Raw genomic sequence first — 16,378 nt, 5'->3', positions numbered from 1 at the left:
GATCGGACGGGAATACCTCTGTGAACTCGCTCACAATGGGAATGGACTCAAGGGTTGGAGATGCAACTATAGTGTCACGCACAAGAGCCAAATAAGCTAAACACCCCTTGTTGACTAATTTCTTTGCCTGAAGAAAGGAAATAATCTTCTTCCGAGCGGGACTAGTAGTACCCCTCCACTCAAGTCTAGGAATGCCCAGCATGGCTAAAATGACTGTCTTGGCATGACAGTCCAAGATCGCATAATAAAGAGAAAGCCAGGTCATAAATAATATCAAAATCCACGATATCAAGTATCATCAAGTCTACCCACGTGTCATAACCCATAAAAGTAACCAAGCACGACCGATAGACTCGATTAACCACAACACAATCTCCGACTAGAGTAGACACATGAATAGGTACCGCTATACTATCACAAGTCAAGTCCCAACCAACAGCATGATATGCAAACACATATGACTAAGTGGATTCAGGATCAAATAATATAGATATTGCTTTATGCCGGACAGAAACGGTACCTGAAATGACAGCATCTAAGGCCTCCGCCTCGGGTCTACCTGGGAACGGATAATACTGGGCCCCACCACGACCAGACTATCCTAACTGTGATCCACCTCTCGAACTCTGGAACCCACCTCTACCGGCTTGGGACCCACCCCTAGAAATCTGTAGACCACTGCGGCCTGACTGAGCACCCCCTCTCAAAGAAGCACCACCTCAGCTACCTAAAGATACTGGAGTCCTCTAGGGCTGATAACTCTTCCTGGGTCGTGGACACTCTTAAGAAAAATAACAAAACGCTCCACACGTAAAACAAGCCTTAGAAGGCGGAGCCTGATGAACTGAAACTGAAGGCCCAGCTGGAACAACTCTGTCTGTTGGTCGAGAAAATAAGCTCTCAGAAGCTCTCTGCGTGGATGGCCCACTAGAAGAAGCCTACAATCCTGACTGCACAGGGCAGACAGAATAGGACTGATACTGCGTAGAAGACTTTCTGGCATCCCTCGAGTTGGCTCTTCTCACTAACCCCTCAAAATGCACAGCCCTTAGCAGCCTCGACTAAGGAAGCATGCTCAACAATGGACTGGAAGGAAGTATCCATGGCCTTAAACTAAAGGCATGGAATCTAAAAATAAGTAGCGAGCCCACCAATAAATGGTCAAATCCTGTCAGGCTTAGTAGGAATCAGGGGTGTTGAATAACGGGCCAAATGCAAAAAGCCAGTCATATAAGCATTAATAGATAATCCTCTCTACTGCAAGTGGAGGAACTCATCTCTACGTGCCTCTCTTAAGGCCCGGAGCATATACTTCTCAAGGAAGGCCCTATGAACCTGTGTCCAAGTATGTGAAGGAGAACCCTCTGGTCTGCAAGAAATAAAGTACCTACACCAGGTCTTCGCGTCTCTGCAAAACTGGTATGACACATAATCAACACCGTAGGTCTCAACAATCCCCATTCTGTGCAATAACTCGTGCATGTCCAATATAAACTCATATGTATCCTTTCTAGAAGTACCATCGAATCTCGGCGGATCCATCGTTTGAAACCTCCCTACCAGCTCCTGATCAGTCAAAGTCATAACAAGGCCTGCCATAGGCCTAAGGTCATCTCCCATGGCAGGCACTGTATTCATTCGTGGAGCCACAGCCACAGCAGGATGCGCTACACAAGTCTGTCTCTACTCGGCATCTATGCCGCAACTCTAGTCTGTGATTCTCCACCTGGAGAAGTAATACCAGCGGCAGCCTACTGGGCATCATAATGAAGTAGACTGCGAGCCATAGTGTCTTGGGTCGCCTGATCTGAAGTGACCTCAGGGGGTACCCGCGCAGGAGCCACATCATACCCAACGGCCTGGTCTCGAACCGGTTGAACCTCAGGCTCAGGCTCTAGAGATAGTGATCTCGCAGGCCGCTACCCAACCGCAGGAGCCCTACCCTTGGTTGGTGCAGCCCCGCGGCCTCTAGCTCGACGGTGTCCTCTAACTATCGCTCCTCCCTGGTACCAGTTGCAGCTGCGGGCGCCAGCACCTGATCTCTGGCTATCGTGGGTCGAGACCTCACCGTCTGTGAGAGAAGATATGTAAGCCAGATACCAATTAGAATAAAGTGGCACGAAAGAATGAAAGAATGTGAAGTTTTCAAAATGTCCTATAGCCTCTTGTATGCCAACAACCATAAAACATAAATAAAGCGGAAGAAGATATAATAACGTAAGTCTCACGATAATAATATAAAGAAATGCAGAAGTAATGAAAATCCAACCCCAGTATCTGGTCTGGTCATACAAGAGCATCTACCAAATACTATAACTCTGAATAATACAAAAAGATCTCAAAAGATGTATCGAAATGGAAATAAGACATAAATAGTAAGAAGAGTCTTCGGGCAGTGAACGTCCTCATGCTCACCCTGAATAGACTCGGCAACAACCTCGGTAATCAGCCACGAGGGGTAGAAGTAGATCCAACTTGGTACTCTGCATTCATAAAACAATGCAGCAAGTGTTGGTCAGCACAAACAACAAGTAATGGTAGGTATCATAGGCTGACTAAGACTAGCTAACGTATATAAAGAAAACAAAGCAAGATAAACACGTAAAACAACAAGGTACAAGTCAACACGAATCCATAACCACGGTTTAAGTCATCACCTATGTTATAGCATCTAAACCCAACTATGCCAAGTCTCAGTGTGACCAATCCAAACCAGTATATCACAATCATATCACAAGAAGTCATCACCTATGTTATAGCATCTAAACCCAACCGTGTGAAATCTCAGTATAACCATTCTGAACCAGTATATCACAATCATATCACAACCATATCATAGAAACCCAAGAGGTACAATGCAATGCAATGCAATAATGTATGAATGATGAATGCAATGCATATGCACCATACACATGTACTCCGACTGATAGAACATCACATCTCGGCAGCACAACCCATGGGGACCCGTGAAGTCCATGTACCAGTGTCACGACCCAACCCCGTAGGTCGTGACTAGTGCCCAAGTTGGACACTCATACACACCTGTTAACTATAATCATCTACAGCTAGCATAGCAAGAACTTATTTATATATAAAGGCAAGACGTTATTTTAAAGTTGTCGTATATATGCATATCAAAGCCACCTGTCTCCTGAGGAGTTACAACTTTCAACAGTTTATATCGCACATAAGCCGGCAAGGCTGTCATATATAGGGGAACGTCCCAGTAATACATAAGCCGACAAGGCTACCATTATACACAGCATCCCAAACATATATATATATATATATATATATATATATATATATACGCAACCCGACAAGGCTGCCACTACAAATGGGTACGCCCCAAACATAAGTCATGTCCACACAACGAAACAACAACTATATACAAACCCACACATACATCCACAGACCTCTAAGAGTAACGACAGTATCATATGACGGGACAGGGCCCCGCCGTACCCTGAACAAACACATACATATATAACAAAAGGGGTCTATACCACAAGATAGGCTCCGGAACAAAGGAGCACTCCAAGGTAGCTGAATAGATATCCTAGGCTGACGGATCTCCGAAACGAGCGTCTGTACCTGCGGGCATGAAACGCAGCCCCCCGAAGAAAGGGGGTCAGTACGGAGTATGTACTGGGCATGTAAAGCATGAAATATAGTAAATAGGATCATATCTGAAATGAAGAGTGTAGGACCCAATGTAACAATCAGAAACCATAAGACTTACCTTTGAACATAAATCATATGTGTTAACATCACACCCAAATCATTATAGGATTTAATAATCATAACTAGATAATCACACTGTATATAAGCATATATAACGTGTCCCGGCCCTCTAGTGAGGGGCTCGGTAAATAAAATCATCATAAACATGTACATATAACGTGTCCCGGCCCTCTAGTGAGGGACTCGGTGAATAAATGACCATATGCCATCCTGGCCGCCATCCCCATATCATCATGTCATCATATTATCATATATATATATATATATATATATATATATATATATATATATATATATATATATATATATATAACGTGTCTCGGCCCTCTAGAGAGGGACTCGGTGAATAATGCAGTGGATCTGCGCACGAAAAACATGTCCTGGCCCGGGACTCAGTGAAGGATGTAACGGTAAGCACGAGCAGAGTGATAAGAAACCATATACACACAAATCATCTTTTGAGACTCAATAGATAAGTAAACTAATCAGCTCTCAAGTGTCAGGATAACAATCATATTAAGTTCTTTCTAAATGTCATTACGAACTATAACAAGGAACGTTTCAGGGATCATATACATGTATCAAATTAACATGAAATAGCTTATGAAAGTCAAGGACACCTCTAATTACGGAATTCTTTAAGAATAGAAATTTCTATACATCATATGTCAGTCAATCATATAATAGACTCGAGGCAATAGCTCGACTATCCTGAAAGTTCTAACATCAAGAAACGAATAAAAATCACGAGTCATGCTTGGAACTAGAGAGTAGAATTACCCCAAGGCTCATATTATATCTTACTTGCATCTAGGACATGCCAAAAGAAAGAAGGGATAGGCTTTACATACCTTTAGCGTTTAGTCGTAATACAACTCGCACACGCTGCCCAATAGTACCTTATCCTATATTAAGATATCAAGAGCTACGATTAGGCTACGAGGGAATTCAATACGTATTCTAACGCTAATAACCCCTTTCTAAACATTTAGACGACGTTTCGTTCGCATTCAAACCAACTACTACCACAAGCTAATATTGCTAGTCATGCATTCAAGTATCAACCCGAGACTATTTAACATGACTCGAGGGAATCTCGGACAGCCCGTACAATATTCAAGACAGCCCGTACAATATTCAAAACAACCCGCAATCTTCACACTTGACAAGAACAACAACACATACTTTCTTTCAATTCACAAATCCTATCAACAATCACATGTTAACAACGTCACTTACACAATTATAAGGAGCTATATTAACGTTCTATTAGTTTATACAACAACCCGCAACAATCACAATTCCAACTTGAACTATTAAACCTCATCTTTACCATAACGTCCATAACCATAACAACTAAACATCAATTAAATCAATTTACCAAATTTTCCTAAATCAGCCCCTACATGATCTCAACATAATCACACATACTCTTTATGAACTTCATTCGTCCCTATACATTACAATACGTTTAACCACCCTCAATACATGTACAAGAAGATTAAACATTACTTCATATAGGCTTACCACACGGCTCAATATAAACTTCCACAACAACAATTCTTTTTAACCATCAATATCCTTATTCTTATTATAGAAAATATGACAATAACAATCAACATTCAAAGTGAAATTAATCCACCATTTTTCCAAAAACAGTCCACGGTCCCAACATCAACATACGAAACTTCTTTACACATTCAAATCTAAAAATAGTTCACGGCTCCAACATCAACATGTGAAATTTCTTTACACATTCAAACTTATTCCAAACATAAAGAAAATGATCAATTCTTACCTTGAGTATTTGGCTCCAATTTGTGTCTTAGATTCTTATACTTATTCTTGCTTCTCCACCTCCATCTCCTTGTCTTCTCCTTAGAACTTTTATTATGTAACAAAATCAGTTTCCTCCTTCAAAAATCAAGCTGGCCGAACAGCCATGAATATGTTTTCTTGTTCTTGAAAGTTAATTTACAACAAATGACTTGAAAGATGTCATTTTCACTATGCCCTATTCTATATATATGTTTACCAAGGTTGTTACACGTACACCCTCCTTGTTGACTCACCATTACACTTATTTTGTTATTTTTCTGATTTTGTTTTATTCGGGTGGGGCCCACACGGCCTCTTAGGTATAATTAATGAAGTAATTAAATTTTAATACCACTTAATAATCTAATCATGGTAAATTAATTCCTAATCTCCAATAATATTATTATACCAAATAAGATTTATAGGCAACTTGTGCCTTGAACAAAAATCGGGAGTTAAAAGTCTCCACCTCGTATCCTAAAATAATCTTGTCTTTAACTTGTCGTGTTTATCTTAAAATATCCCAACGCATAAAAATACGGGATATAACAACCAGTCACTCCGCACATATCCCAGAGATGACTCCATTCCCACCTATACGCCTCATATCAGTCGTTCCACACATAGCCCAGAGATGACTCGATATACAATGTGTTTCAACGCATCAGTATTTCCTTCTCACTGTCCATCCTCAGTACCATAACAATGCAATATCAATGTATCATTGAAATAAGTATGAATAGGATGCAATGTACTATCAACAACCAATGCAATCCCAAACAGTACCACACATGGCACACAAGTAATAAGGCTACACAATAAGCCACAATGGAATCACAATTCTTATCTCAATATCAAATCAAGTAAAGTACCGCAATATCATAGTCATGATATATAATCACCCATATCTGATGTCTCAACGTGGCAACGAGCCAATAAATAAATAAGATAAGTCAACAACGCAATGAGGTGGATAGCCCCCAAATCATTCAACAAGGCCTAACCTAAGGCAATACCCATCCCAAACTTCATATCCAAAGGTTTACATGCATTCTCCGACAATATCATCTAACATATTCTTTGCTAATCAAAGTCTCACCATAAGGTAAATTGTAACCTACCTGAAAAGCCGTCCAGCAAATCTCAAACAGTAAAACCTTAGTCTTTCCCTTTCTTTGAACCTCGTGATAATAGAAGCCTAATCATATCTGAATTATGAAATTAGAATAAAAAAGAAGCATCATTCAACCCTTACTTCTATTCAAAGTCCAAATCCCAACCTATGGAATGAGGTTTATGAACTAAAAAGATGAAATTAGGAATCTATGGGTCTCAGCATGAAATTAATGTTCTAGGTGATCAATTCCCATCAATTATAAGCTAGAAGAACTAACAAATCACTTAAATTCGAATCCTAGGCAAAACCCCCAAATTCGGGTATGAACCCTAACTTCCAATTTCATAAATTAGCCACTGATTAGGAAGGAATCATGCAATAATAGTTTCTAATCATCATTTCCATGCTTAATGAGCCTAACCCAATCAATAATACAAGGTTTATAGCCTAGAAGAAAGAACCCATTGAACCCTCTTTTAATCCTCAAGCTCTTAATGAAACTAGTATGCTTAATGGATTCCTAAGGTGATTAATGGAACAAGGAATGGAAAGGAAAGTGAAAGAACTTACCACAATGATTTTCTATGAAGAACAACCTTGAATGCTCCCAAAAATCTCTAAAGTCGGAATGGTATTGAATGAAAGACTTAGGGCTTTTAACACTTTTAATAAATCTAACGGCTCGTTACCCGCTATAGCGATCAACAGACCGCTATAGCGGTTCCACTTCAGCGATCCCTTGACTGCTTCTGCGGTCCACTAGAGTTATATATGGTTGCTATAGCGGCAGGGCCACAGCTTCTGTGGCACCGCTGCAGCGGTCCTGGTGTCGCAGTGGCGGACACCAGAAACCAGAAACATCACCCAACTTTCATGAACTCAACCTGAAATCCTGACTATCACCCGGGACCATCTACTCACAAACTATATATGAAGACATACATAAAAACACGCTACGAACGCACTCGCGGCCTCAAAATTCCGAACGGAGGTCTCGTTGACCGAGTCAACCCCCGATACCTCAAAACTAACTTCCCAACCCAAGTCCCAAAATGTACCCGAGTGCATTGGTAACCGAACCAAATATACACAGAAGTTCTAAATGACCATCCGGACCTCTCAGAATTGACGGATTTTCAAAAATGGTTCGTTTATCAAAAAGTCAACTTTGAGTCAACTATTTTTCGCTTTTAGCCCAAATTTTCCACAAAGTCACCCAAGTCATATGCAAAGACCTCGAGAAACGTGCCAACAGTTCTCTCGGGTCAAATGTGAGTTAAACAAGCTCGGGAAAGGGTTAAAAGCATCGAAAAAGCTATAACGACCAAACGAGTCGTTACATAGAATTTGGACAAAATTGTATAGGATTAAATATTATTATTTTATTCATAGTTGGATACATGTATATATTGGTGCTCTTTCTTCTCAATTGAATACACAGAAATTTCTCAATCACAGTCTAATCATATTTCGTACATGGTATCAGAGCAGTAAGCTCGATCCAAAGTTTTTTCACCAAAATTCATTTTCCGTGTCTTCTCTATAGTAAATCCAAATGCCTGAAACAACACCAATTGCTGCTGAAACTAGCAGTTTTTGAGAAGGCAATCACCTATGACTTTAATCACCCCTATCAACTCAATATTTCAGATTCACCAGGAATGACACAAGTTAATACTGTGTTTGATGGAAGAGGATACCCAGGGTGGAGGAGATCTATCCTTTTATCTTTGTCAGCCAAGAAGAAACTTGGTTTCATCAATGGAGCTTGCAAATCTCCAGATCTGAACTCTGCTGAATATAAACAGTGGATTTGTGTCAAGTATATGGTCATTTTTTGGATCTCAAATGCACTAACAAAAGATATTACTGACAGTGTGATACACTAGAAAGACAGCAAAGGAACTTTGGGATAATCTAGAGCAGAGATTTGGCAGATCAAATAGTGCCAAAATTCTATCACCTGCAAAAAAGAGATCACAAGTCTGGTTCAAGGTAATGATGACATTGCTAAGTACTTCACCAAACTCAAGAGACTATGGGATGAACTAGATGTAATCCATGTAATTGTATGCTGCTTATGTACATGTGTGTGTGAAGGAAAGGCTAAACTAACAAAATCTCTGGAGGATCAAAGACTTCACCGAGTTTTTCACTATCCGTAGAGGATCAAGGATAGGCTCATGGACATGTACATCTTCCACAATGCTTCACCGAGTTTTTCACTATTCGTGGAGGATCAAGGATAGGTCATGTATATGTACATCCTCCTCAATGTTTCACCGAGTTTTTCACTATCCGTCATTTGCGATGCCGATTGAGCGACATGTCGTGACACTTGTAGGTCTGTAAGTGGATTTCTTTATCACTTTAGGTGGTTCCTCTGTCTCTTGGAAGTCCAAGAAACAGGTTTCCGTCTCTTTATCCTCCACCGAAGCTGAACACCGCTCTATGCGGCGTCTTGTTGCAGAGCTAACCTGGTTGACGCGTTTACTTTCAAATCTGTCCATCCTTTCTCCGATCCCGGTGCATATTCACTCCAACAGTAAGGCAGCTATCGACATTGCTCGAAATCCTGTGTTTCATAAGAGAATGAAATACGTTGAGCTATTGCCATTTTGTTCGGCAACAATATCTCTCCAGCTTGATTTCACTGTCTTTTGTGCCATCAAAAGATCAGCTTGCTAACATTTTTACCAAATCTTTATCTGGACCGTCTCATCATCATCTTCTTAGCAAGTTAGGTGTCACTACTGTCCCCTCCAACTTGCAAGGGGGTGTAGGAATTAATGGCATACAACATGATGATAAACAGCAGACCATGGTTTCGACATCATCATCTTCTTCGATGATGAATGAAGAAAACAAAAGAAAAAGGGTTAGGAACTTAGGACTCATCGAACAAAGTCCGAAGTTCAGTATAAAGAAATATGGGCCGATGCAATTGTTTAGTATATTGGACTGCTTAAAGAATTGGGCTCAAACAAACTTATGCAGTCCAATATTCAGCAGAAGAGAATTCAGCCCAATATCAAAATTCCCTCAACATTATATCTCAGCCACACAAAGTTAACAAAACAATATGAGCTGTGTGATCAACTATTCTTGATCAACAAGAACGAGTCACTTTTAAATTAGATTGTAAAGGAATACAGTTAGTTATAAGCTAGCAAATAGAATTTGGATAAAATTCTATAGGATTAAATATTATTATTTTATTTATATTAGGATACATATATAAATATGTACTCTTTCTTCTCAGTTAAATACACAGAAATTTCTCAATCACAGTCTAATTACATTTCATACAATTCTTAAGAGGCTTTTGATCATATATCTAGTGCGTTGTGTATATTAGTTTCGATAGATATGACTCGACACCCTTCTCTGGTCTTATATAAATGTACTGATGCGTGTTATTTTATGATGTATTACTGAACTATATAAACTGGTGCATGATGATACGAGACACCTGGATCTCAATATATAGTTATTTTCATGCAAGATGCACAAAGTTGATGGATTTGCCTCCGTGAAAATTGTGTTGCCGGCTGTCAATCACGTAATTTCTCTTTTTTTAATCGTGTCAGATATTTTGTGAGGTTATCATCTCAATTATATATATATTTATTACTTGTCTTCAGGTAAAGGTATAAAAGAAGTTATTAATATACTCCTGGTTTTCAAATAATAAGTGTCCACTAATTAATCTTTTATTTTAATTCAAAATAAGTGTCCACTTACATAATTAAAAAGGAATTAGCTTTGTTTTATTCAGATTTATTCTTATTTACTCAAGAAAATAAATAATGAAGTCTTATTAATTAAGTGCAGTTTAGTTAAAATAACTATTTTTTTTTAGAAATTGATATTTTTTTAAGAAGTGTGTTAAAGATTAAGTGTCCACTTATTTTGAACTAGGGAGTAAATAAAAATACAACGTTTAATTAAGGAAATGAAGGGAAGTTAAAGAAAACAAAGGATAAAGTTCCATAAATTATCTAAAAGGTAAGGTCAATTGAAGTACACCATTCAGGAGATATTAAAGTGTTAGTTTCTAGACCATAGCAACCAGGTTTCACATGGGACTTTGATTGACTACAATTATTTTATAAATCTTGTACAAGAATCAAGCATCATTTTGTTTGCCTTTATCCGCAAATTAATACCGTATCACGTGTTCTCTCTCTTTTCTATTTAATCTTTTCTTTTCTTTTTTGCTCAAATTATTCTTCCCTTTAAAGTGAACAATATTAAACAGCATCTTGTAATTACTAAATTATAAATTTGAAATTGGGCTTTCTAAGAAGTTGGAAAACCACCATTTACATCCCTTATCCATTCCTGGAAACAATTCTCTCCAAATGTTTTGTAAAACAAATTCAGAAGCTTCAAGAAATTTTCCGAGGGTAAATCATGAACAATAACAAATCTTAAACATGGCATTAAGATTGTAGAACTATATGATTTTTTTCTTATAATATATCACAATAAAATTCCTATGAAGAAGACATTCTTGAATTCATAATATTTCTCTAAGAAAATTGAAAGAATCAGTTTGACCTTGTCAGAGCTTTTTGATAACCATTTCTCTCTTGTGTTCATTATTTCACATTTTTCTACTATTATAAAAGAGTGGGTTTGGTCGTCAACCCACTCTTCTATAATAGTTAATAGTTTTTTTTTAAAAAAAATAAGGTAGGGTCCACGTGAAGAAGTAGAAGACAATTGTAAAAAATAAAATAAATAAAAAATAGGATATTTAAACTTTGATAATATGTTCAGTAAAGGTCTGCATAGAGAAATTCAGGAAAAAATAAATAACGATTTAAACTGAACACAAAAATCGATAAAGAAGTCATAAAACCAAAAGATTTAGAACTTATACCTTTGGGTAAGGATAAAAATGCACTAATTTTAAACACATGCGTCTCACACAAATAACGAGGAATAACATCAAGAAGACGAAATATAAACGGTCAAGAAACGTATATACATATACGTAAAAATTTAAGACAACAACAGATGCTAATACATGAAAGCGCTTCTCAGTGTTGTTGAGTAGAAAGAGATGATGGCATGAAACTCGGTAGGAGGTGTATTTCAAATCTTTCAATTGAAGAACCAAACCAGGAAAGGCATACATGAGAGAAGCGGACTAAGTAAAATAATTCATTGATATTTTCAATTAATTGAATTATAATACTTTCTATAATAAAAATTCCATAATTATATTACTAAAAGGTACTCTCTCTGTCCTAATTTATGTGACATAGTTTTACTAGGCACGAAGTTTAAAAAAAGAAAGAAAAAATCTTTGAAACTTGTAGTCTAAAACAAGTCATAAATATTTGTGTGAATTTAAATCATTTCATTAAAGATAAAAGGGGAAGTTTCAAGTTAAATAATTTCTAAACATAAAAATATATCATATTTTCTTTAGACAGACTTAAAAAAAAAGTGTGGTACCATTTTTTGTGTTAAGCCCGTGCTAGATCTAGTTTATGAAGATAACAGTGGGTTGCTAGTTAGAGAGAGTGCCAGTTTTTTAAAGGAATAATTACTTGTTGTAGCTTCTTATAAGACCTATTTAATGATAATAACTAGCCTTTTATTTATTTATATTTAGTAACTAATTTACTTTTTTTATTTACCATCCATAACTATATCAGTAACTTAAAGTTACTGGTACACATACACGGTTAAACACACTTAGCAAGTTACCATATTAGACGCTCCCATATTCCCATATCCCAATTTTAATGGATACATCATTATCAACATGATTTCTCTCTCATTCTTCATTAATCTTCACCGTGTTTTGCTCCATTATATCCCTCACTATTCAACATCAGCAAAATATTATTCCGTAATTTTTGGGGAAGGTGTAATTTGGTAGATTTTCTCTTCCATTAGTGTATTTTCTTCTACTAGTCTTTTTCTTTCCACCAATTTCAAGCCAATTGAAGTATTAAATTGTTAGGGTTTCAAGCAAATTAAAGTATCAGACTTATACATTAATGGTAGACGGAACAAAATCAAGCATGGTTGCTCGAGGTATACCTTCTACTCTTCAAAATTTTGATTATCCTTCTTTTGATTTGGGGATTTCTCAACAACAATATGATGATGTTGTTGCAGGTTCGGTCGAAAGAGTGGCTGCTGAAAGAAGGACGAAGCATATTCGTGATTCTTCCCACATGGAAAGGCTTAAAAAACCGGCAGTTACAAAATCAACAAAGAAAATAGATATCGGAAAAGAGATGAAAATGAAAAAAAGTCGTACAACCTGAAGTAGAAGCACAGGAAGAGTTTGACCCGGCCGTGAAGCAGGTATTTTGAACATATGTATATATGAATCATGTATTAGATGTATGTTGTGTATTTGAAAAGTTGATGAACTGAGAATCATGTATTTGAATGTATGTTGTGTATTTGAAAAGTTATGTTGTATATTTTTGAATGTATGTTGTGTATTTGAAAAGTTATGTTGTATATTTTTGAATGTATGTTGTGTATTTGAAAAGTTGATGAACTGGGAAATCATGTATTTGAATGTATGTGTAGTTGAATCTCAATTTTCTGTTTGAGTTACATGTATATTTATTGTGATGTTCTATTTTCTTGAAAATATATGTGAGTTGTAAACATTAACGAATGATGTATCTAAACACATGTATTTGAAGGTAGTTGTGTATTTGAACAACTGATCAATTGATATTCAACAACAGACATATTTAAATACAGTATCACATGTGTATTTAATTATTTGTATACAAGTATTTTGAATATATGTATGGTTGACTCTAATTTTGTTTAACAATTTCCTATGATAATCGTATACATATATTTGTTATGTCTGTTTCATTAACTGTTTGTATTTTATTCAGGATGATAAATTCTTTGTCCAACATCCTCCTAGTCATGCAATATGATATGCTTCGTACATGAACCCGAAAATTAAAAAAGAATTGAAGGACAAGCTTACCGGTAGACAGTTTGAACTATTTTCCGAGACTATATTTGAAAAATACCTCCAGATGCAGCACTGTGAAGTTCAACCACAGATGGTCAGGCGTTTTATGGTCAGAGAGCTGAAGAAAAGTACTCCCACTGCTTTTGTTATTGATGTTAATGGTTTCAAATTGACGTTTAATCTTTTCGATTTTGCATTAATGACTGGGTTGAAGTGTTATGGTGAAGAAATTGTGTTTCACACTAAGAAAAACAGACTGTTGATTTCCTATTTTGGGGGTTCCAATAAAAGTGTGAAAAAGGGTGAACTGCTTGAATGCTTCACGGATCAGAATTGGGGCGTTGATGATGATGCAGATGGAGATGCTGTAAAAAGTGCTCTACTATGTTTTATCCATACATACATCTTATCCGATGAGAAACACAATGTCGTCATTCCAAGGCTTCATTTTGACTTGCTAGAGAGTGGGCGGTACAAAGACTATACATGGGGAAAGGAAGCGTTTGATGATTTGATCAGAAGTCTTCACCATAAGATGGATATGACAAAACAGTATTACTGTCTTCGAGGTTTTCCGTTTGCTATGCAAGCATGGCTATACGAGTGCTGCTCCAATGTTTACCCAAATTTGGCAGTAAAAAATGGAGATCGTATTCCCAAAATGTTCAACTGGAAAACCATAGACGAATCACCACATTTAAAGATCTCATGACTGGCATGTTCAATGATGACGAGTTAGAGGTAATTTTCACTCATTATTTAAATGCACAAATACAAGGATTATACAGTTATTTGTATATACTATCTGACAAATACATAAGTGTACTTCAGTTATATGTATTTAAAACATGTATGTTCAAGTTCTGTTAAATACACGGAGTTTGAACAAATTGATTAATCACGTATTTGAACATATGTTTAAATCTTTTTTGACTGCATCTATGCACTTTGAACCAAACAGTGAACCGTCAATCAAATTCACAGTCATTCAAATTCAGATATCCACATGTATTTGAACATACTTATATATTTGAACATATATAATGTATATGAAATTCTCCATTAAAACAAATACATGAAAATAAATTCACATCTATTTGGTATTTTGTATCTGACATATTTAAGTATGATCCTTTTCCAGGAACGCCTTACTTATAAGAACATTGTGTCGATCATCAACGAGATTGAGGAACTTGGATTACATCCATATCTCTCCAGTAAATCTGCATCAACACTTCAACAACAGGTTGAGGATGACTATGATGACTTTAGTTCCACACCACCCCATATGGTTGCGGCTAAACAACCTCAAAATAAAGGTGTATCACAATCTCCACCTCACAAGAAGCCAAGACAGATGCCAATGGTACCATCGCCAGCGAAGAAGAAAACATCTCCAATTACACGTTCTGGTAATCATCCGAGTGGAGGACGATTGACCAAATGTCCTAGTTTCACATCAACTCGGTATGCTTCAACAAGGGAAAAAAAACAATTAGCTACAATACCCCCCCCCCCCCCCCCCCTCTGTTGTTCCTGTTGACGTCCTATCTACTAGCAAATCTAGTGATATCTCTGGTCTGAGGGAGGAACTTAATGAGTTTAAGAAGAATGTAAGTCTTATTTTTTGTTCTTTATCTTATTTATGTATGTGTACTTAGAGTGTAATTTTAGTGAAGCACCTCAGGAGGCTGGCTTGGAAGTGAGGCTTGGTACCCAAGCCATCCAGAAGAAAAGTAGTTTCAAGTATCTTGGGTCTATTATGCAAGGCAGTGGGGAGATTGACGATGATGTCACACATCGTATTGGGGCAGGGTGGATGAAATGGAGGCTTGCTTCTGGAGTGCTATGTGACAAGAAGGTGCCACCACAACTTAAGGGCAGGTTCTACAAAGTGGTGGTTAGACCGACTATGTTGTATGGGGCGGAGTGTTGGCCAGTTAAGATTTCTCACGTTCAAAAGATGAAAGTTGCTGAGATGAGAATGTTGAGATGGATGTGTGGCCACACCAAGAGTGATAGGATTAGGAATGAGGATATTCGGGACAAGGTGGAAGTGGCCTCGGTGGAAGACAAGATGCGAGAAGCGAGATTGAGATGGTTTGGGCATGTGACGAGGAGAGACACGGATGCCCCAGTGCGGAGGTGTGAGAGGTTGGCCATGGATGGTTTCAGACGAGGTAGGGGTAGGCCAAAGAAGTATTGGGAAGAGGTAATTAGACACGACATGGCGCAGTTACAGCTTACCGAAGACATGACCTTAGATAGGAGGGTTTGGAGGACCCACATTAGGGTAGAAGGCTAGTAGATAGTCTCATTATCCTGTCTTATTAGTAGTCGCATTATCGTAGTATAATTTCATGTGCTCTGATTTATGCTATTATCTGTTATTTCCTGTGCTTTGATTATTCTATGTTATCTGTGTCGCTTGCGTTACTTCATTTCCATATCGCTTTGAATCTCTTAGCATTATCTGACCTCGTTTTATGTTTTTTATTGAGCCGAGGGTCTTTCGGAAACAGCCGTCCTACCTTGGTAGGAGTAAGGTCTGCGTACACTCTACCTTCTCCAGACCCCATGTGGTGGGATTTCACTGGGTTGTTGTTGTTGTTGTATCTTATTTATGTATGTATTATATTACTGTTTAATAAGGAATGCAGTTTTATGATTTTCTTGTTTGAAATTTTAGGTTTTCACCGAATTCAAGGATTTTCACAAAGTCA

General features: G+C 37.5%; 1 protein-coding gene across 1 annotated transcript; it reads left to right on the top strand.

Annotated features, from left to right (window-relative positions):
- The first annotated feature begins 15,344 nt into the window (after positions 1-15,344).
- LOC132642451 (uncharacterized) lies at positions 15,345-16,142 on the top strand. The gene has a single exon (XM_060359641.1). It carries the CDS (start codon positions 15,418-15,420, stop codon positions 15,958-15,960), a length of 543 nt encoding a protein of 180 aa, XP_060215624.1. The 5' UTR covers positions 15,345-15,417; the 3' UTR covers positions 15,961-16,142.
- The last annotated feature ends 236 nt before the right edge of the window (positions 16,143-16,378 follow it).

This window comes from Lycium barbarum, chromosome 5 (genome assembly GCF_019175385.1).
Source record: "Lycium barbarum isolate Lr01 chromosome 5, ASM1917538v2, whole genome shotgun sequence".
NCBI lineage: Eukaryota > Viridiplantae > Streptophyta > Magnoliopsida > Solanales > Solanaceae > Lycium > Lycium barbarum.
The sequence above is the reverse complement of the archived record's forward strand: the minus strand, read 5'-3'. Positions and strand labels throughout refer to the sequence as shown.

Coding starts and splice junctions, on each gene's coding strand:
- LOC132642451 (XM_060359641.1), top strand. CDS start 15,418: ATGCAAGGCAGTGGGGAGATTGACGATGATGTCACACATCGTATTGGG.